The sequence below is a fragment of the Bos taurus genome, chromosome 18, assembly GCF_002263795.3.
Source record: "Bos taurus isolate L1 Dominette 01449 registration number 42190680 breed Hereford chromosome 18, ARS-UCD2.0, whole genome shotgun sequence".
In the NCBI taxonomy this organism is placed as follows: Eukaryota; Metazoa; Chordata; class Mammalia; order Artiodactyla; family Bovidae; genus Bos; species Bos taurus.
Window position 1 is genome coordinate 60,001,920 of NC_037345.1, and position 21,002 is coordinate 60,022,921.

Here is a 21,002-nt window from a genome sequence, read left to right on the forward strand (position 1 = left end):
CTTTGTGATCCCTGGACTGCAGCACACCAGGCCTCCCTGTCCATCACCAACTCCGGGAGTTTACTCAAACTCACGTCCATTGAGTAGGTGATGCCGTCCAACCATCTCATCCTCTGTCGTCCCAATTGCTCAAGTGAATTGTAATTGCCGCACAGGAGTCGGACACGACTGAGCAACTTCACTGGCACAGCAACCACTCTTAGTCGCACTTTCCCAACCACCGAAGTGTTTGCTCCTCGAGACCACAGAGTGCGAGCAACCTGCTTGCAAAAGCAGGTTTTCCCGTAAGCATTCTCCACTTGTTAGGAGGAAACAGATTAGCTTCCCACCAAGGTAGCCCACACGGCTGTACGCTTTTACTCCCAAATTGTTCAAGACAGTAAGGTAACAGCACGTTAGGGGATCCTGAGAGGCGCCGGGTCCCGCCTGTCCTCCCAGGTCTGAGTTCACACGCGGCCCGCACCCGCCCTGAGGCCGACGCCCCGCCCGGCGCCCCCGGAGGCTCTGCGTCCAAGTCCGCGCGTGCGCAGTTGGTTACGGAACGGGAAGCGCGGAGCGCAGAATGAACGTTGAACCGCCGCGGGTTAAGCGTCAGCTTTCTGTGTAAATTCCTGCTGCGCCTCCTCCGTCACTCAAACCTCGGGAGCTTTGGAGTGACTAGATACCTGACATCTCAGCACCTGGCCCTTCCACCCCCAGGTAAATCCAGAAGTCCTCGTGCAGGTCGGGTGTTTGGGGTTTAGATTCATCCGGAGGTCGGTACCTCGGCTCTTCTGCCTTCAGTCAACGTAGACGCCGCCTTTCGCTACATTTTCTGGCTGAAAAACCCGTTAGTCCCTCCGCTCCCCAGTTAAGCCCTCTTTTGCCAGGCGGATTCGCGCCCCTCTCCTCCCAGCCCGCTTTCTGGAGCCCTGGAGGGCAGCGCTGGCCTTCCCGCCCAGGGAGAGGCCCCGTCCTCCTGGCGGGACCTGGTGAAGCTCTTTTGTGTCGTTGGTGGCGGTGGAAGGGGTCGCCGCCGAGCTTCCACACCACAGTCCTTTCAGTCTCAGTGCAAAAAAAAAAAAAATCAAATCAGTGAGAGGCAAAGTGATAGATAAGTGATTTATTAGAATAGGAAGTTTGCGAGTCTTACAAGTGGGCAGCCGAGAGTATGCAAAGCCCAGAGAACTTGCTGGGCTACAGATTTATCATCAGAGGGAAAGTGGCGTTGGGGGTGAGCTGGGGAGAAGACTTTCCTCGTCTTTCTTGAGTAGGTGTCAGCCTTCCTGCACCAGTCCCACCAACAGGTTGGGCAGGGGAGTTTTTTGTTGTTTTTCCTACCTGGTCAAGCTAGCTTCACAAATTAGTGCTTTTTATGGGTGCACAGAGCGTGTGGTAATTTACTGAGCTCACTGAGCGGGGTTGTTTCAGGGTCCTCTTGAGCATCTGTTGAATAGCTTTGTTGCTAAGCAAGCCTGCTTTCTTGAGTAATCATTAACTTGCAGGAGTCTGACAAGTCTGTTATTCTACTGACAATCCCCTAGTTGGATTAACTATTTAATCACCTAGTTTGTCCCCTCACTCCCGTTCCTAACTCTGGGATTCAAGACAGCCCGCCCCTCTCCTAAGACCCCCTCCTCCCTGCCATAACCTCGGTCCTCCCATCTCCTGAGGCCAGTCCTTCTGCCCAGCAAGCCTCCCCTTGTAATGGGAGGTGACCTGAGCTAGCCTTGTGAAACACAGTGGTCTTCTGTTCCAAATTCCACATGATGGAAAAAGTGTTTTCTTTTTTTTTCCTGTAGGCAGATGTCTTACTCAGCCCTGTAAATACGTGGGTCAGAGAGCTCAGGAGAAGCAGATAATGAGCAACTGAGAGAAAAACTGAGAATGAGAAGAGGATGAAGGAGAATCCATAGGGATAGAGACTGTGGCTGAGGGACTTGTAAACCGGGTGAAATGAAAGATTAAGCATTGAAAACAGCAGGTGAATAAAGATGTAGATTTTTTACAAAGTTGGATCTCCGGGGATGGGAGATGTCAAGTTTAAAAAAATGCACAATATGAGGTTTGCAAGTAAAGTTTTGTTTGGGGCAAAATGAGGACTGCAGTCCAGGAAACAGCACTTCACATAGCTCTGAGAAGCTGCTGCAAAGAGGCAGGGGGAAAGGTCAGTATATAGAGTTTGGTGAAGGGGGATTACATGCAATCAAGCACATATTTTTTTCCAGAAGTTTTCTACTACTTTTGTGAAGCTTTGCTAATCACAAGGAACAGTCATCACCATGGAGGACTTTAGTGCTTTTCTAGATATGGGGAGATACAAGAATTGGGCTCATAAAATTGGCTCCTGAAAATATCTATCTGAAGACCTGATCTGCCAGTTTCTCCCCCAATCACAGATGCCTCATTTCTGCTCTCCACTGTGAACTCCTTTCAGGAGGTATTGAAGGTCAGCAGCTGCAGCAGCACATGAAATAACCCTTGTAGAGGTAGACAGGTAGATTATTATTGTTTAGTTGCTAAGTTCTGTTTGATTCTATGTGGCCCCCAGGACTGCAGCATACCAGGCTCTTCTGTCCTCCACTATCTCCCGAAGTTTGCTCAAACTCATTGAGTCGGTGACGGTATGCAACCTTCTCATTTTCTGCTGCATCAGGGTCTTTGCTGATGAGTTGGCTCTTGCCATCAGGTGGCCAAAGTATTGGAACTTCAGCTTCAGCATCTGTCCTTCCAGTGAATATTCTTGGTTGACTTCCTTTAGGATTGACTGGTGTGATCTCCTGGCAGTCCAAGGGACTCTCAAGAGCCATCTCCAAGACCACAGTACAAAAGCATCAGTTCTTCGGTGGTCAATCTTCTTAATGGTCCAGCTCTCACATCCAAACATGACTACTGGCATGTGGGTAGATGGCAAGTGCCAGTTTGTAACTGACAGAGAGTAACATAGAAGGGCCTTGGATCAGCGGTAGGGCAGGGCCACCAAAGGAGAGGCACTTCACATAAAGTGGGGTGAGAGGATGAAAGAGCTGGACACTTGGGCTGCAGAGCTGCATGGCGCTGGGAGAGAAGGAGGATCAAGTGTGACCACAAGAGGAAATGAGAGCAGGAAGGATGCATGACCACCTGGGGTGTCAGAGAAGGGGGAAAAGGGGAGTGGAAGAGGGAGAGAAGGGGTGTAACTGGAGGGCAGAGAGGGAGCAGGGAGGGGCAAGAAAGAGGCAGAAACACAGATGGAGGACCATCAGAAAGGATGCAGAGACCAAGCATCTCGAGGGAACAGTTTACAGAGTGGGCAGGACAGGTGTGAGGGAAGAAACAGGAAGAGCTGGAGAGCAGAAGGGAAGAAAAGAGATTAACCGACTAAAATGGAAACAGTAGAGCAGGTGGGTAGTGGGAACTGGATGCAGATGGATGGTGAGTTGTTTGGTTGTGGATAAGTTGTGATATATGATTTCTTATTTTAGAATGTAATAAAATGTCTCTAATTGTACAGATGAGGATGAGAATTGCAGAACTTGTGTCTTGTGCATTCTGTAATTCTTCATATCAGAGGATAACTTGTATTTGCAAGCCCTGTTTAGCCAGGGGGCTGCTGCTGCTAAGTCACTTCAGTTGTGTCCAACCCTTCGCAACTCCATGGACTGTAGCCCGCCAGGCTCCTCTGTCCATGGGATTCTCAAGAATACCAGAGTGAGTTGCCAGGCCCTCCTCCAGGGGGTCTTCCGACCCAGGGATGGAACCTGCATCTCTTATGTCTTCAGCATTGGCAGGCAGGTTCTTTACCTCTAACGCACCCAGTGATTTGATTCACTCAGTGGTGAGTCACCCCCTTCCCTTTGCTTGACATGGGGCACAGGAGTAGGAGACGACAAGTGGGGCAAGAAATGATTGAATCTGTCACTGCATGGTGCCTTTTAAAAGGAACATTGAGGACTTTCCTGGTGGTCCAGTGGTAAAGATCTGCCTGCCAAGGCAGGGGACACAGGTTCAATCCCTGGTCCGGGAAGATCCCACATACCTTGGGGCAACTAAGCCCGTGTGCTGAAACAAGAGAAGCCACCATGATGAGAAGCCCTCACACCACAACTAGAGAAAGCCTGATCACAGCAACGAAGACCCAGTGTGGCCAAAGAATAAATAAAAAGTCAATTAAAAAAAAAAGAACATTGAGAATGCTCCTTTTTGTGATGGGCCTACTTTTCTTTCTTATACCTTTACATATAATTCTTTTTGTAGCTTGGAAAAAATTTTAGTTTATTCAGTTTCTGCTTCCCTGGAAATGATCATTAACTTTTGTTAATAAGCTTTGGTGCTTTTCTATAATCAAATCATTCTTTAAATAGTAATATAATGCATTGTGAAATTTTTAAAACATTGACACCACAAATATTAGATGATAAAAATTCATTCTTTTGAAAATGTGTTTCAGGTTTCTTGGCGGCCTGCTTGCTTTGTCCTCTTTTCCCTTTGTACTGGAAAAGCTCTTTGGTATGTAATAAATAATTTTAGACCTTTTTGGTGGGTACTTGGTAAAGTTGTCAATGATCTTTTATATTAACAGACAAATCCTAGTTTTACCAGTTAGTTTAATATTTTGTTTTCTCCCTTTTTGTGTGTCCTGCTAAGAGGAAGAGGAGGAAACAGAACAGGAGTCAGGAATGCCTCTTTCTCAGGTAAAGTCATATTCTCAGCCTGTCCTCCAAATGTCCTTTTTTGGATTCTCTATTCTTCCCTGGCTCCACAGTATCCTGCCTGACACTTGTACATTCATCCTCTTTTTCAAGAATATTTTAGCTGTTTGCTGGTTCTTGAGATTCCCTATGAATTTAGGAATGATTTTTTTTTCCTTTAACTGCAAAAAATGGCATAGGAATTCCTTAAATCTGTATACTGTGCCTCCTGCAGTGGAAGCCTGGAGTCCTAACCACTGGACCACCAGGGAAGTCTCTCTTTGGGTCTTTTTTTTTTAAGAAAATTTTACAATGAAATCTTACTGGCTTGATTTTTGTAGTTTGCTATTTCTAAGGAAAGAAAATGTTATCTGTTCTTAATCAGCTCAACTGCCTCTTAATTTCCATTGAAAAATTATAGGGGTATACCAGGTCTTGCTGGGTTGCAAATGAAGGAATTTTTTAAATTATGTATTATTATTTGCATTTTTAAATATTTATTTATTTGGCTGCACTGGGTCTTAGTTTCGGCATTGCAGGATCTTCAGTTTTTGTTGCAGCATTCAGGTTCTTTAGTTGCAACATGCGAACTCTTCGTTGCAGCGTGTGGGATCTAGTTCCTTGATCAGGGATGGAACCTGGACCACCTGCATTGGGAACATGGGGTCTTAGCCAGTGGACCATCAGGGAAGTCCCGTACATTTTTTAAAATTTATTTTTAATTGGAGGATAGTTGCTTTGCAATGTTATGTTGGCTTCTGCCATACAAGAATGTGAATCAGCCATATATCCCCTCCCTTGGGAGCCTCCCTCCCACCCTAATTTGGTCATTTTAAAAGCATAAAGTTCCCACTCCAGGGTGTGTTTCTATTTATATGTATCTCCAGGGACTTTTGTTTTAAAGTTTAGTACTTTTCAGTGTAGAGGTCTTACACCTACTTGTCTGATCTTTTTCCTAAGTTTTCTATAGGATTGTTCTCTCATTTTCTGTCTAAATGGTTCATTGTGTGTAGATAGAAATGCAGTTGATTTTCATGTGCTGATATTTTATGCTGCAACTTTTCTAAATTTTTTCAAAAATTTTATTTTGTTACTTATTTATTTTGGACTGTGCTGGGTTTCCTTGTCCGCACTGTGTTTTTGTTGCTGCAACCAGGCTTTCTCTAGTTCGGGTGGTGCAGAGCCTGTTCTTTAGTTGCAGTGCTCAGGCTTCACAAGGCGGTGGCTTCTCTTATTATGGAGCACATTTGAGCATTACCTTATTAGCATGTGAAACGAGTGCAGTTGTACAGTAGTTTGTACATTCTTTGGCACTGTCCTTTGGGATTGGAATGAAAGCTGACCTTTTCCGGTCCTTTGGCCACTGCCGAGTGTTCCAAATTTGCTGGCATATTGAATGCAACACTTTCACAGCATCATCTTTTAGGGTTTGAAATAACTCAGCTGGAATTCTATCACTTCCACTAGCTTTGTTTGTAGTGATGCTTTCTGAAGCCCACTTGACTTCACATTCAAGAATGTCTGGCTCTAGGTGACTGACCACACCATCGTGGTTATCCAGGTTGTGAAGACCTTTTTTGTATAGTTCTTTTGTGTATGCTTGCCACCTTAATCTCTTCTGTTTCTCTTAGTCATTGCCATTTCTATCCTTTTATTGTGTTCATCCTTACATGAAATATTCTATCTCCAATTTTCTTGAAGAAATCTCTAGTCTTTTCCATTCTCTTCTTTTCCTCTATTTCTTTGCATTGTTCACTTAAGAAGGCTTTCATATCTCTGCTTGCTGTTCTCTGGAACTCTGCATTCAGTTGGATATATCTTCCCCTTTCTCCTTTGCTTTTTAGTTCTCTTCTTTTCTGAGCTCTTTGTAAGGCCTCCTCAGACAACCACTTTGCCTTCTTGCATTTCTGTTTCTTTGGGATGTTTTTGGTCACTGCTTCCTAAACAGTGTTACAAACCTCTGTCCATAGTTCTTCAGGCACTCTTATTTACCAGATCTGATCCATTGAATCTATTCATCACCTCCATTATATAATCATTAAGGGATTTGCTTTAGGTCATACCTGAATGGCTAGTGGTTTTCCCTACTTTCTTCGATTTAAGTCTGAATTTTGCAATAAGTAGCTCTTGATCTGAGTGACAGTCAGCTCACTGTCTTGTTTTTGCTGACTGTATAGAGCTTCTCCATCTTTGGCTGCAAAGAATATAATCAGTCTGATTTCAGAATCGTCCATCTGGTGATGTCCACGTGTAGAGTTGTCTCTTGTCTTGTTGGAAGCGAGTGTTTGCTATGACCAGTGCATTCTCTTGACAAAACTCTTTGTTAGCCTTTGCCCTGCTTCATTTTGTACTCCAAGGCCAAACTTGCCTGGTACTCCAGGTATCTCTTGACTTCCTACTTTTTGCATTCTAGTCCTCTGTGAGGAAAGGACATCTTTTTTTGGTTCTAGGATGCCTTGTAGGTCTTCATGAGACCCTTTTACTTCAGCTTCTTCAGCATTAGTGGTTGGGGCATAGACTTGGATTACTGTGATATTGAATGGTTTGTGTTGGAAGTGAACAGAGATCATTCTGTCCTTTTTGAGATTGCACCCAAGCACTGCGTTTCAGATTCTTCTGTTGGCTATGTAGGCTGCTCCATTTCTTCTAAGGGATTCTTGCCCACGATAGTAGATATAATGGTCATCTGATTTAAATTCACCTGTTCCTGTCCATTTTAGTTCACTTTGCCATCTCCTGCTTGACCATGTCCAATTTACCTTGATTCATGGACCTAACATTCCAGGTTCCCATGCAGTATTGTTCCTTATTAGCCTCGGACATACTTTCACCATTAGACACATCCACAACTGAGCATCATTTCTGTTTTGTCCCAGCTGTTTTGTTTGTTCTGGATTTATTAGTAGTTGTCATCCACTCTTCCCCAGTAGCATTTTGAACACCTTCCAACCTGGGGGAGACAAGATTTAGGGAACACAAGCCCTCCTCACACCCTAGTTTTATCAGAGACTCCACATTTGAATCCCTGTTATAAACCCCTTCATCAGGTCCTCCTGGGTTGATGTTAGATGTGTACATATTTATAATTATTATAGCTTCTTGGCAAATTTACCCTTTTCTCATTTCACGATGTATTTTGTGTCTTGTGTTAGTTTTTTTCCTGAGGTTATTTTGTCTGATATTGTGCAGTAATTCCTGATATCTTTTTCCATCCTTCTACTTTTTGATTTAGATTTGTGAATGTTCACAGTTCCAGCTCTGACATGCTGTGTGTCTTGCTCCCACTCTGTTTTCCTCTCGTTACTTCCTCTGTTGGTCCCTGCTCAGGCATGCTGTACTGAGGTGAAAGGCAGGACCCCTGGCCAGCCCCCTTAACTCCACTGTCAATTCAGTACAAATTCATCAAGTGTTTCCTTCTGATCATGATATTTAGAGAAATATTCTTTCTTAATTACAATGTATTTTTTCCGTAACTTTTCTAAGTTTGAGTCAATGTTTTAGGAGTCAAGTGTTTACAGAAATAAATACTGTGTTTTTAAATTGTATTTATATATAGGTATTCCGTAGAAGCTGTAGTTAACGTTTCCTGCTTTTTTCCTGTTGGTACCATTTAGCACAGGTAACTCTTTCGTTGTTCCAAAAAATGCTGAAATTCACATATATAAAACTGATGATAAAAAAATCATGCAAAAATATGTCCAGAGGGGATGGCCAGGTAATTCCCTCTATTTTATATATAGCAGCAAGTGTGTATATTTATTCCCAACCTCCTGGAAGTCTCCTTAACGGTTGTCTCAAATTTTCTTTATGTTGATTGATTTATCCTCTCTATCCTTATTGTTTACTTATTGCATACCGAATCCTGCACAGACTGTTGGGAGTAGAATAGTGAATTCTGTGAACTCACTCCTTTCTCTTAAGGAATTTCAGACTAGTTAGGGAATACATAAGGGTGTCCTGTCCCTCCTTGTTCATTTGGGTCTTACCATTCCAGTACATGCTTGATGGCAACTGACTGCAAACACTGAACTCTCCTGTTTGGGCCAGGAACAACCCCCAAAAATGAGGGATGGGGGCTTCCCTGATGGTCCAGTGGTTAAGACTCTGCACTTCTGCAGGGGGGGCAAGAGTTTCATCCCTGGTTGGGGGAGCTAAGATCCTTCATGCCATGCCTTGAGGCCAAAAAAAGAAAAATGAGGGCTGGGTGGGAGTAAGTAAGTAAACACCCAAGCTCCCTCACCCCTCTGTGGGGGCAGTTCCGAGGTTGTTTCACAGACTCTCAGAGCATGTCCATTCACATGGAGCTCCAGTTGCCCATGGCTGCAACTTTCTCTTCCTCACTGGAACTTTCTGGAATGTTCCTTTTTGGAATGATGCTGCTGGATATTTCTAGAATGATCTCTCAAATTATTTGCACTTGAAAAAAAAAATGTCCCTAGACAACATCTCTCATTTCAGTTATTTCTGCATTTGTAATACACGTGCGTCCATAAGTTAGTTCATGGATCTGCAAGTCCACGGTTTTGATAAGACATCATAATTTTAAAACTATGTACTGCATTTTTTTGTAGCTGAAATTATATCATAAATATATTCTGTGGCCTTGCATTTTTTCCTACACTCTCCTGTTCAAGGTTCAGATAACAGTAAGATTACTAACATGTTATATGTATGTGTTTGTGCACCCACATCTGTAACGATCTTTTATTGCCTTCCGTGTTGTTCGCTTTGACCTTATTTCAAGTTTTCTCAGGGAACCCTCTATCAGTGTGCTTCTAGTGCTCTTCTTTATTTTTTTTTCTAATGCTCTTCTCTTACTTGAGTTTTTGCTTCTTTACCTTGAGTTCAAGACCTCATTCTCCTTAATTTAGATTCTTGCTGTATGATTACTTAGTTTCTTGAACTAAGTAGAGTTTCTCCAAATGTCTCTGACACTTTTGTCTCTGTAGGATGGCATACTTCTTTTTCTACTGAGCTATGATGTTGATTAAAAAAAAGTTCATAGCCATAAAGCATTTAGAGTATTGTTTAGCATCTTTGAAGTATTCGAACACCCTTAGTCACTGTAATCATGGTTTAAGATTTTGACCTTTTTTTTAAAGCACTGTTGACTCTGTCATTTCTGATGCCATCACTCATAGTGTAGCTCATCTAGATATTGAATAGCAGTGTGTAACAAACACATACTCTAACAGTTCTGGAGAAACTACTCATTATTAAATCTTATTTACATATATTTCATGTAGTGTCCACAAAAATGGACATTGATTTACCTCCACATTGGACATCAATCATCCTCCACATTGGTTAGAGGTTATCATAATCTCTGGGAAAAAGCATAAGGAATTAAAGTTAAAGGCCCATAATTTCCTCCAAATAGTTTTCCATGGATCTGTCAGAATATTACTTCAACTGAGTTCATCCTTAGCCCTCTCTCCTCTTCTCCTTTTGTGTGAAAATAAGAGCTCTCCTCATGGCCCCTTGGTGAAATGTGTTTTCGTTTCAGGCACAGCTGACCTTCAAGGATGTGGCCATAGAGTTCACTCAGGAGGAGTGGGAATGCCTAGATGCTGCTCAGAGGGCCTTGTACAGGGACGTGATGGTGGAGACCCTCAGGAACCTAGTCTCCTTGGGTGAGGATCACTTCCCTTTGAAGTTGGGATCTGCCCTGGGGTATCTCTGCATTTCCCACTGCGTGCCTCTTGGGAGCCCCGGTTTTACTTGACTGATCTGAAATCCCTGTTGATTCAGACATGAAGAGCTTCAGGACGCAGCCTCAGGAGTTTAAATCTACCTTTTCCTCTGACGATCTGCCCACTTCATGATACATCAGGAATTGTTCCAGAGCTTTTGTAGTGATAAAGTTCAGTGGAAAACTTTTAAGACACGCCTTTTCCTGTTTCCTACCTATGTGCTTTTGATTTAGAAGTCTTAGGAAAAGAGGTATGTTTCTGTGCATTATACTGTTCCCTTCGTATTCAGAAGGAGATAACAGCCTGTAAATTTTGGAAATATTTTTCTGTTCCTCTCTGTATTCCCATCAGTCCTCAGTTGAGCAAGGGACTAGGATTCTGGCAAAGCCACAGCAAGTCATGTGTCTTTCCTCTTATGTGGAGGTATTTGTTTCTTATCTGAATATTTTACCCTTGTAACGAAGCAAAAAAGACTCCTGGTCTGTAGAGTGAGGTACATGCCTTTGAGGGTATAACAGGTCATATCTTGGAAGGGCCTAGAGGAAGCTTCATTATTGATAGTGTGTGCAGACTTTCCCCTCATCAGAGAATTCTATGGGAAGTACAAACATTTACTTCTTCTTTTTTTTTTTTTAAACATTTACTACTTATCTGAACTCTCAGAGGAAATTTTTCTTCTGTGTAACTTATCTATGGGGTGAGTTTACTGGTTGACAGATTATTTGGGAAAAAAAAGCAGAGACATTACTTTGTCAACAAAGGTCTGTTTAGTCAAGGCTATGGTTTTTCCAGTGGTCATGTATGGATGTGAGAGTTGGACTATAAAGAAAGCTGAGCGCGGAAGAATTGATGCTTTTGAACTGTGGTGTTTGGAAAGACTCTTGAGAGTCCCTTGGATTGCAAGAAGATCCAACCAGTCCATCCTAAAAGAGATCAGTCCTGGGTGTTGATTGGAAGGACTGATATTGAAGCTGAAACTCCAATACTTTGGCCACCTGATGTGAAGAGCTGACTCACTGGAAAAGACCCTGATGCTGGGAAAGATTGAGGGCAGGAGGAGAAGGAGACGACAGAGGATGGGATGGTTGGGTGGCATCACCGACTCAGTGGACATGGGTTTGTTTGGGTGGACTCTGGGAGTTGGTGATGGACAGGGAGGCCTGGTGTGCTGAGGTTCATGGGGTCGTGAAGAATCAGACATGACTGAGCGACTGAACTGAACTATTCGTCATATATTGTAATCTTTTTCCGCTATATAGAAAATAACCACTTCATGCTATATTGATATGGTCTGCATATTCTATGATACGAAATAAGAAATATCCCCAGAGCCTGGCTGATAAATCTTTCTGGGTGTTTTTGTGGTTTTGAGCAATGTCACAAAAGCCTGTCTCAATGGCATCGTGACAGTGATGTTCACATGTGCAATAACCATCCCCGTACATTCTCAGCAAGCAGTATAGGGATTTCTCTTCAGGATAACGCTGTCCAAGTTCCCATTCTCGTTTGTGAAGCTGTTTTGTAAACTGTTACTGATGCCATCTTTTGGTCACCTGTGTGCCATTATTCTTTTACATCAACAGCTAAGTTTAAAACATCTAAATTAGAGAACTTATGAAGTGGAATGATATTTTCAATAGGAAACGTAGTTCATTTTTTGTTTAATAGCCTGTCCTTCCCCCATTGGGTGGTCCACATCCTCTTGTTGAACATGGGGATCCCCTTGGACCACATACACAAGAATTTATTTCTCATGCCACTGTTGTATGCCACTGGTCTTTGTGCTAATACCACACTGCTTGGATTAGTTTAGGTTTCTGAGACTTTTAAAAGTAATTGTGAAACCTCCAACTTTGTTCTTTTTAACCTCGGTTTTTTTGTTGAGTGTCTCTTTAAAAAAGAAAAATGTTATTTGGCTGCACCAAGTGTTAGTTGCAGCATGTGGGATCTAGTTCCCAGACCAGGGATGGAACCCAGGTCTCTTGCATTGGGAGTATGGAGTCTTGGCCACTGGACCACCAGGAAAGTCCTTCAGTGTCTTTTGAGGTTGCATTTGAATCTTAACGATGGATTTATCTATTTAAGACACACTATCGGGGTTTTATTAGGGATTGGGTTAAATCTGTTGATTACTTAGAGGAGATCGGGGTTGTTCAGGGTGGTATGGCCTTGGACTGTTGATCACTTAGAGTAGTAGTATTTACACCCTGACCATGTTTACTTCTAGTCCATAAACTTGAGATGTCTGCATTTGTGTCCTTTGGGTTATTTTTCAGCTGTTTTTAGTTCACAGAGCATATATCTTTGCTTTCTTCTGTAAAGTTTTGCCAAGTACTTTAGTTTTTTAATAATATTTTAAATGGAGTTTTCTGAATTTCCTTCATGATTTTTTTATTGTTAATATATAGAAACAGTATTGACTTTTGTTTGTTGGTTTTGTATATTGTTGTTTTTCTGAGTTCATTATTTCTTTTTTTTTTTGCCAACTATTCAAGGTGTGTGTGTGTGTGGTTTTTTTTGCCTTACCATGTGACTTGTGGGATCCTTGTTCTCCCAACAGGGATTGAACCTGGTCCCCTGACAGTGGAAGTGTGGAGTTCTAACCACTGCACTACAATAATTTCCTGGGGTGTTTTACGTATTCGAACATTTCATTTTTCAGAAGAGATGGATTTGCTTCATTTGCTGTTGGGATTGGTTATATGTGTTTTTCTTCTATCTCCATGTTCTTGGTAGGAATTTCCGTAGTTTTTCTTTTAGAAGTAGTGCAAACATCTTTGTTACATTCCTGGTCTTAGAGGAAAAGGTTTAAGTCTTTCCCCATTGATTATGATGTTAGCTGTGGGCTTTTATTACATGTCCTTTATTGTGTTTAGGTCACTTTTTTCTATTTCTAGTGTTTACTGAGTGTTTCTATCATGTTTTTAGCATTTCTGCCTGAGGGAATCTCTGGAAATGGGGAGACTTGTGCCAGTTAACTCTCAATGCAGTGTAAGAAGGAGGAGGGAAGTTGAAGGCCAGGAAATTGTCATGAACTTTCCTATGTTTTTCCGTCTAGTGTTTTAGGACAAGCATTTGCTTGGGTGTGCCTCTTCTTGATTGGTTTGTTGAATTTTCCCCAATTGCTTTTCTTTTATTGTTTTTAACTTGGTTCCCTCATGGGTAATGGGTGCCTATGGTTTACTGTCCTGCTGACATCACTCCCTCATGGTTTTGTTTTTCTTTGCAGAGTTTGTGTTAAGAAATTTGATGATATGACTTCCAGTATTTAGACGGGCTAGCTAAAAGAACTGCTGTCATGTTTAATAACAAGGGATGTTGATGTAAATATTTTATATAACCAAAGTATGTTATGTAATTAATATTTTAGTAACACTTTTTTTTCTTTACTTACTTAACTATTGTGATCATATCCTGAAATTGCTCAGGCTTCGGCAAACACTTTCTGCTGTCTTTTTTTCCCCATACAAGGTGTTCTCGCCTAGCCAAGAGATCTTCATTCCAAAATCACGATCTCCCTCCTTTACTTTGCCCTGTTTTTGTGTGCACAGAATGAACTGATTCATCTTCTGATAGTCTTCTCCTGGTTTTCACTTCTGCTTTCTGCTAAGATCATTATTGCACAGTCTTCTGAAATATTTTGTATGTGTTTATTGAACATATGCATGGAAATACAGTCATTAGAATATTCGGTTTGCATAGCAAATAGTATAGTAGATTGAAAGTTAATTTCCTTCTGCAGTGTTTAAATCTCATGTGGTTCTTTCCCATACTCATACTATAATTCCCCTAGTTAAAAATGGACCAGTAGTATACTATTGCTAAGCCAGTTCTTTTAAGGTCAATATTTTAATTGTCCTCACACAGTTATAACCACACAGATGTGCTCCTACATATGCATATACCCTGAGCTCCAATCAGTCCCTTTCTCAGTTCTGACCTTTATATGGTCCCTTGGAGTGGATGAAAAGGTTGTTATTTCCTAGAATGTTTAAGTTATTCTCCTGAACTTCCCAATTTCCATTGCACTCTTTCACCCACCCCTCCACCTTCCACATTACTCACACTGTAAAAATAACACCTCTGTATATTGATCAACTTTCTCATGACCCAACCTAAATCATTGTGTGCAGCTGTGACAACTCAGAAACCATTTCCAGGAGGGGTGGCTGAATCCCCTTAGTAGTTACACAGTCCACTGCTTGCAGCTCCCTTGAAGTTTTCTTCTAAGCTCCTGGTATTTGTTGCAGTATTTTGTAATATACTGCTTGGGTGAGGGTCATGTTTAAGAATATATTGTCTCAGTCTCTAGGTTACAGTTCTCATCATGGTTCTCACTACTTTCTGTGTCAGTTGGGGTCATGTACATAAATCTGTGATTCCACTCTCCTTACTTGAAAAATTGTGGTAATTATCCTCAAGCCTTTAAAAAGAAATAGTATTTTTTTTGTCTTTAGGTTTTTGTGTTTGTTTTTTGGCCCCACCATGCTGCTTGTGGGATCTTCCTTCAAGGAATGTAACTTTGGTCCATGGCAATGAAAGTACTGAGTTCTAACCACTGGACACTCTTAAATTCCCAGAAATAGTGCAGTTTTTATATTAAGTCAAAATGTCTTTTGTGTAAAAAGATGCATGAATAGTCTAGCATGTTTATTATGCTATCCCTTTTTTGCATTATAAATTGTATGCTTTTTTTTTCAATTTGTTCTCAGCAATATGGTGTATCAACCTAGTTAAAGTAAATTCACAAATTGCTCACTCTATATTATATACATTTTGGAGCCAAAGAACTGGATATTTTAGGGCACTGAAGAATTAGGGAATTGCTCTATTTAATGGCTGTCAATATAAATGGAGAATATTTCATTTACTAATCTTTAATTTTGATTTACAGAAGGTGGCCTTTCTGAATGTTTTATGCTGCTTCATGGGTACATAGTTTTACAGGAGGTACTTAGAAGAACATTTTGTTTTTAAAAAACCTTTTTTATCATATGCACCATTTTCTCTATTCTTTGTTTCCCAAGTTGAAACTATCACTCATTGAAATTATTCATTGAATAAGTTAGTTTTGGATTATTTACTGTTACAGTAGATTTTGTCTGGTTTTTAGCATTCATTTGTATTAAACAAGTATGCCCAATATATGTATAATATTCTTTTCCCCTCAGTTTTGAGCCACCAGTAGGTATGTTTACTGCTAATTGGTATGTGCTTTGGTGTCATGGTTGAAAATTACACTTTCTTGGATTGGTAACAAAAGTTTTTCCAATGTGAGTGTTCTTGTTATAGGTTGTTTTAAAATTTGTTGTTGTTGAGTTGCTAAGTCGGTTCTGTCTCTGTGCGACCCTGGGAATGCAGCACACCAGGCTTCCTTGTCCTTCACTGTTTCTGGAGTTTGCTCAAATTCATGTCCATTGAGTCAGTGATGCTAGCTAACCATCTCATCCTCTGCCACCGTTTTCTCCTTTTCCCTTCAGTCTTACCCAGCATCAGGGTCTTTTCCAATGAGTTGGCTCTTCCCATCAAGTGGCCAAACTGTTTGAAATTTAGGTGCCCTAAAATTAAGTAATATTATCACAGATCAGTTTACCTTTAGTAAAGAATCATTCCATTTGTGTTTGAAAGGTTTTTATATCATGGTAATTTTCATAACTCCTTTTTGTGTAAGTACTAGTTTGGTGTAATATCACCAAATATCATGTTTAACGTGAAATATTTATTTATGAGTTATAATAAGTGAGATACTTACAGTTTTTTGTATCTTGTAGATATCTCTCATATACTTGTGATCGAGAAATTACAACTAAATGAAAAAACTGACAGAGGAGAAGAATTCCAAACAGTGATATTGGGAAGACATGAAAGGAATAAAATCAAAGATTTTTACCTCAGGGAAATCCAGGAAAATATATATGACTTTGAGTCTCAGCCAAGAGATGAGGCAAGAAATTACAAAGTAAAGCCTATAACACATGACAAAAATCTCACCGATGAGAGAGAGGAACACGGTAGAAGTATTGCAGGAATCAAGCCTATTGAAAACAGGCTTGCATTAAGCTTTTGGGATGACCTGCATGTTTACAAAAGTGAAGAGAAGATTGATGAATTTAATCAAGCTGACAAGAGTATCAGTATTAGTGCTTCATTTTCACTACTTCAAGGAATTTCTCTCCTTGTCCAAACCAACATTTCTAATTCATATGGGAATGATTTTATGCATCCTTCAATACTAACACAAGACCAGAGTACACACATGGAATGCCCTTACAAATGTAATCAGAGTGGCGAAACCTTTCATCAGGGCTTGAACCTTACCCAGCATCAGTTTATCCATACAGAAGAGAACATGTTTAATTGTGATGTGTGTCGCAAAGTCTTTAGTCGACATTCAGACCTTGCTATTCATCAAACAATTCATACTTCAGAGAAATCTTACAAGTATAACAAGTGTGGCAAAACCCTTTACCATGGCTTGCACCTCACTGGACATAAGATAATCCATACAAAAGAGAACTTACATAAATGTGATATATGTGAAAAAGTGTTTACTCAAAGTTCATACCTTACAGTTCATCAGAGAATACATACTGGAGAGAAACCATACAAATGTAATGAATGTGGCAAGGTGTTTAGTCAGAATTCATACCTTGCAAAACATCGCAGAATTCATACTGGAGAGAAACCTTATAAATGTAATGAGTGTGGCAAGGTCTTTCATCACAAGGCCAACCTTGCAAGTCATCAGAGACTTCACACTGGAGAGAAACCTTACAAGTGTAATGAATGTGGCAGAGCTTTTAGTCAGAAAGGAAACCTTGCAAGCCATCAGAGAATTCATACTGGAGAGAAACCTTACCAATGTAACGAGTGTGGTAAGATGTTCAGTAGTAGATCAACCCTCGTCAGTCATCAAGTCATTCATACTGGAGAGAAACATTACAAATGTAATGAGTGCAGCAAAACCTTTTATTTTGGCTCACACCTCAAACAACATCAAATCATCCATTCAGGAGATAAACCATATAAATGTGATGTCTGTGGGAAAGTTTTTGGTCAAAATTCATACCTTGCAGTTCATCGGAGAATTCATACTGGGGAAAAACCTTACAAGTGTAAAGACTGTGGCAAAATCTTTAATCACAGCTCGAACTTCAAGAGACATCAAATAATCCATACAGGACAGAAATTATGTAAATGTGATATATGTGGCAGAGTCTTCAGTTTTAATTCATATCTTGCAAGGCACCGAAGGACTCATACTGGCGAGAAACCTTACAAATGTAACGAGTGTGGCAAAGTCTTCAATCGAAATTCAAGTCTTGCAATTCATCAGAGAATTCATACTGGAGTTAAACCTTACAAATGTAATGAGTGTGGCAGCTGCTTTAGTCGAAAGGCATACCTGGCAAAGCATCAGAGTGTTCATACAAAAGGGAAACCTTTCAAAAACAAAGACTGTTGAAAACCTTTCATTAGATCTCAACTATCGCTCCACACCAGGTAATAAATACAATGGGGAAATCATTTAACGTGATATATGTGGGACTGTCTTCATTCATTCAAAATTTACACTGTATATTCTTGGGAAATTCATAGTGGATTGAAATTTGCACATCATAAGAGTGGCAAAACCTTGCCATTACATAATCTGTACTAGGCCGAAACTCTAGAAATATGTTGAATGTCTCAAAGTCTCCAGTCCACAAAGTCTCCAACCTTAACATGAACTGAAGTTTCATGTTGGAGAGAAACCTGACAAATATTATGATGAGTTTCAGAAATCCATCAGTGTACTTTGAAACCTACCTTTCCATCAGGTAATCCACATTGATGATGAACATTAAGGATGTGTTTTAATTTATCTGATGTTGCCATCTTAGACTTTATTGAAAATATCATCTTGGAGAGAGAAATCAGATAAGTATGTTTAGTTGACCAGCCCTTAGACAAGGAATTCATTCACCAAAGATTTCTTTCTGGAGATTATTACCTCACAAATGCCAGGAATGGGCAAAACCTTTACTTGGGGCTCACATTCTACCCATCATCAAATAATCTGTGCTGGATAGAACATTACATATGTAATGAATAGGGCAAAGTTCCAAATTAGTGCTCACTCATGACTTATATTAGAATATTTATCCTAGAGAGAAACCACACAAATATGTGTGGCAAGGATTTTATCCAAAGATAAGATGGGGAAGATACTGGAGTCCCTTAAATGCAACAAGTGTGGCAAAATCTTTACCTTGAGTTCAAGCATGAGGCAACAATGGAGAGTCCATTGAAGAGAAACCCTACAGACATATGAGCAGAAGCTTTATCCTAACTGCACAATTCACCAGACTTCTCATATATGTCTTTTGAGAGAAACCACACAAACTAATATGTGTGCCAAGGCTTGTACCTGAAGATGAAACCTCTGAAACAGAGAATTTAGTCTGGAAAGCAATGTTTCACATGTAATAAGTGTTGTAAAAAGTTTTTGTCAAGTAGCTCCACTTTGATGTAATGATAGAATTCATACAGGTTAGAAACTATAGCAATTTACTAAATGTGGAAAGAATTTGATGAAATGATGCATCCTGAGGTTTCATCACAAAGCTCATGCTATTGGGGATAATCCTTACAAATGTAATGAATTTGGTGAATTTTTCACACAATTCTTAAATTAGCCTACATATCAGAGAATCCGTAATAGGAATAAGTTAAGGCTTTAGTTCTCCCAAGAGTAATATGAGATTGTTATGCACTTCAGAGTCATTAGAAGTCACAGAATGTTAAAACTTAGGAAATGACATGTATATGACATACAGAAGAACATATGTGTAAATGGCCAAGTATCTGTGTAAATGTTCTATTGAGCTTTCTTGAAGACCACATTACTATTTATGCCTTTCAACCTTAATTTTGAAGACTGTTGATCTTACACCTTCATTATAGGCCTTTGATGATGGTCTCTGGGAAGGAGTCAGTAAGGTGAAAGGAGGCAGCTTCATTAGGTGTGGTTCATTCACAATCCATGTTCCCTGCAAAAACAAGGACCCTGAATTACCAAAATCAGTAGTGTGTCAGTTAGCATCAGGAAGGGGCTCTAAAGAATAGTGTAAAATTGCTGTTGCTTATTGTGCTTGTTATGTTCATGGTCCATGGATTGATCACAGTGGACAGAATCCTCTACTAGGTGACTGTGAGCAAAGCAGTAAGGACATTAAAGGGCTTGACTATTCATGAGAGGAGAGGGACAGGTTACTAGGGATGGATTATGTGGTAGGAACAGTGCCCAGAACAAGTTGGTTGTTTTCTCCATTGCATGGGAATAAGTGTTATTTGCATCTATGTGTTTTGTTTTGGCCATACCATGTGGCATGCATGATCTCAGTTCCCTGGCCAGGAATCAAGCCAGTGCCGCCTAGAGTAGGCACACAGAATCTTAGCTACTGGACTGGCAAGGAAGTCCCTGCATCTGTGTTTAATAAGATATTAGTCTTAAGAATTGAAGGGAGAGCAATTTACCTGAGAGGAAAAATTTAATTACTGGGTGAAGCTTACAGTTTGAACTTCCAGTTTGTCTCAAAGGAAGGCACCCTCAGGCTTTAAAGAAAAAAGTTTGTCCAGATAGGCTGAAAAAGAAGAGGTTTTTCCTGAGCATTAAAAGGTTTCAGTAATCAAATAGCAAAAAAAAAAGGAGTTGGGAATTCCTTGGCGGTTCAGTTGTTAGGACTTAGTACTTTCACTGCCAAGCTCACAGGTTCAGTTCGTGGTCAGGAATCTAAGATCCCGTAATCCCAGAAAAAAATTTTTAATGGAGTCAGACTTCATAAAACACTGAGGCAGAGCCCTCTTGCCTACCAACTTATGTCCCTCACAAGTGTCCTATATTAAGAAGTCTACTTCTTGCCCGTCACTTTGCTTCTTGCTGAATTCCTTCTGTGCTGAGACACAAAGAACCTGAGCGTTAGTAAGTCCAGGCTCCAGAGACTGAAACCCCCACCAAGTGGGAGACACTAAGCCTGCTGCCCACCAGCATGTGGAACCCAGAGCAGTTGGAGCCAGAAGGTTTATGATGCTGACTGCCACTTACCTCACCACCAGCCAATCAAAGAAGAGTTCATGAGCTGACCACACCCACTTTGAGCCATTACTATAAAACTCCTCTCTACCCTTGTTTGAGACACACAGTTTTGAAGTCATTAGCCTACTATGGCGCCTTTGCTTGGCAAAGCAATAAAGCTATTCCTTTCTACTTCATTCAAAAAGAAGGGGGGGAAAAAAAACTGAATGCTTATTTCTGAAATTCCTGGCTTTCTGACTTGGAAAAGCACATTTATGTTCATGCTAATAATTTATTAACATTTCTTTTCCACAGCACACACATATTCTGTTGTTTAATATGATTCTTGAAGATGCTTGTAAAACTAATCTGTTGGAGATATTTTTACCCTAGTTTAGTAAAATCTTTGGAAATGTTTATTAGCTAGTATAATGAAATAGTTTACTCCAGCAATTTTCCAAGTGTTTTTAAAATTTCAGTTTCAAATTAAGCTAATATGCAATGTGTTACATTGTTTACTTTTCTAGTGTAATAAAGAGTTTTCAGTTTTCCTTAGCAATATTTTTTCTACCACGTGTATTTGTCCTATTTTATCGCAAGGGA

At 40.5% G+C, this 21,002-nt stretch overlaps 1 protein-coding gene across 2 annotated transcripts; it reads left to right on the top strand.

Annotated features, from left to right (window-relative positions):
• The first annotated feature begins 538 nt into the window (after window positions 1–538).
• On the top strand, window positions 539–20,958 carry LOC100139360 (zinc finger protein 347). 2 transcript variants are annotated; one of them, XM_059877224.1, is made up of 6 exons: window positions 539–699; window positions 1,782–1,963; window positions 4,409–4,467; window positions 4,608–4,652; window positions 10,156–10,282; window positions 16,114–20,958. In XM_059877224.1, the coding sequence occupies exons 4-6, from the start codon at window positions 4,638–4,640 to the stop codon at window positions 17,805–17,807; spliced, it is 1,836 nt and encodes a 611-aa protein (XP_059733207.1). In that variant the 5' UTR covers window positions 539–699; window positions 1,782–1,963; window positions 4,409–4,467; window positions 4,608–4,637; the 3' UTR covers window positions 17,808–20,958. The 2 variants fall into 2 exon arrangements, with proteins under 2 accessions (XP_059733207.1, XP_059733208.1); XM_059877225.1 differs by lacking the exon at window positions 1,782–1,963 and having other exon boundaries at window positions 567–699.
• The last annotated feature ends 44 nt before the right edge of the window (window positions 20,959–21,002 follow it).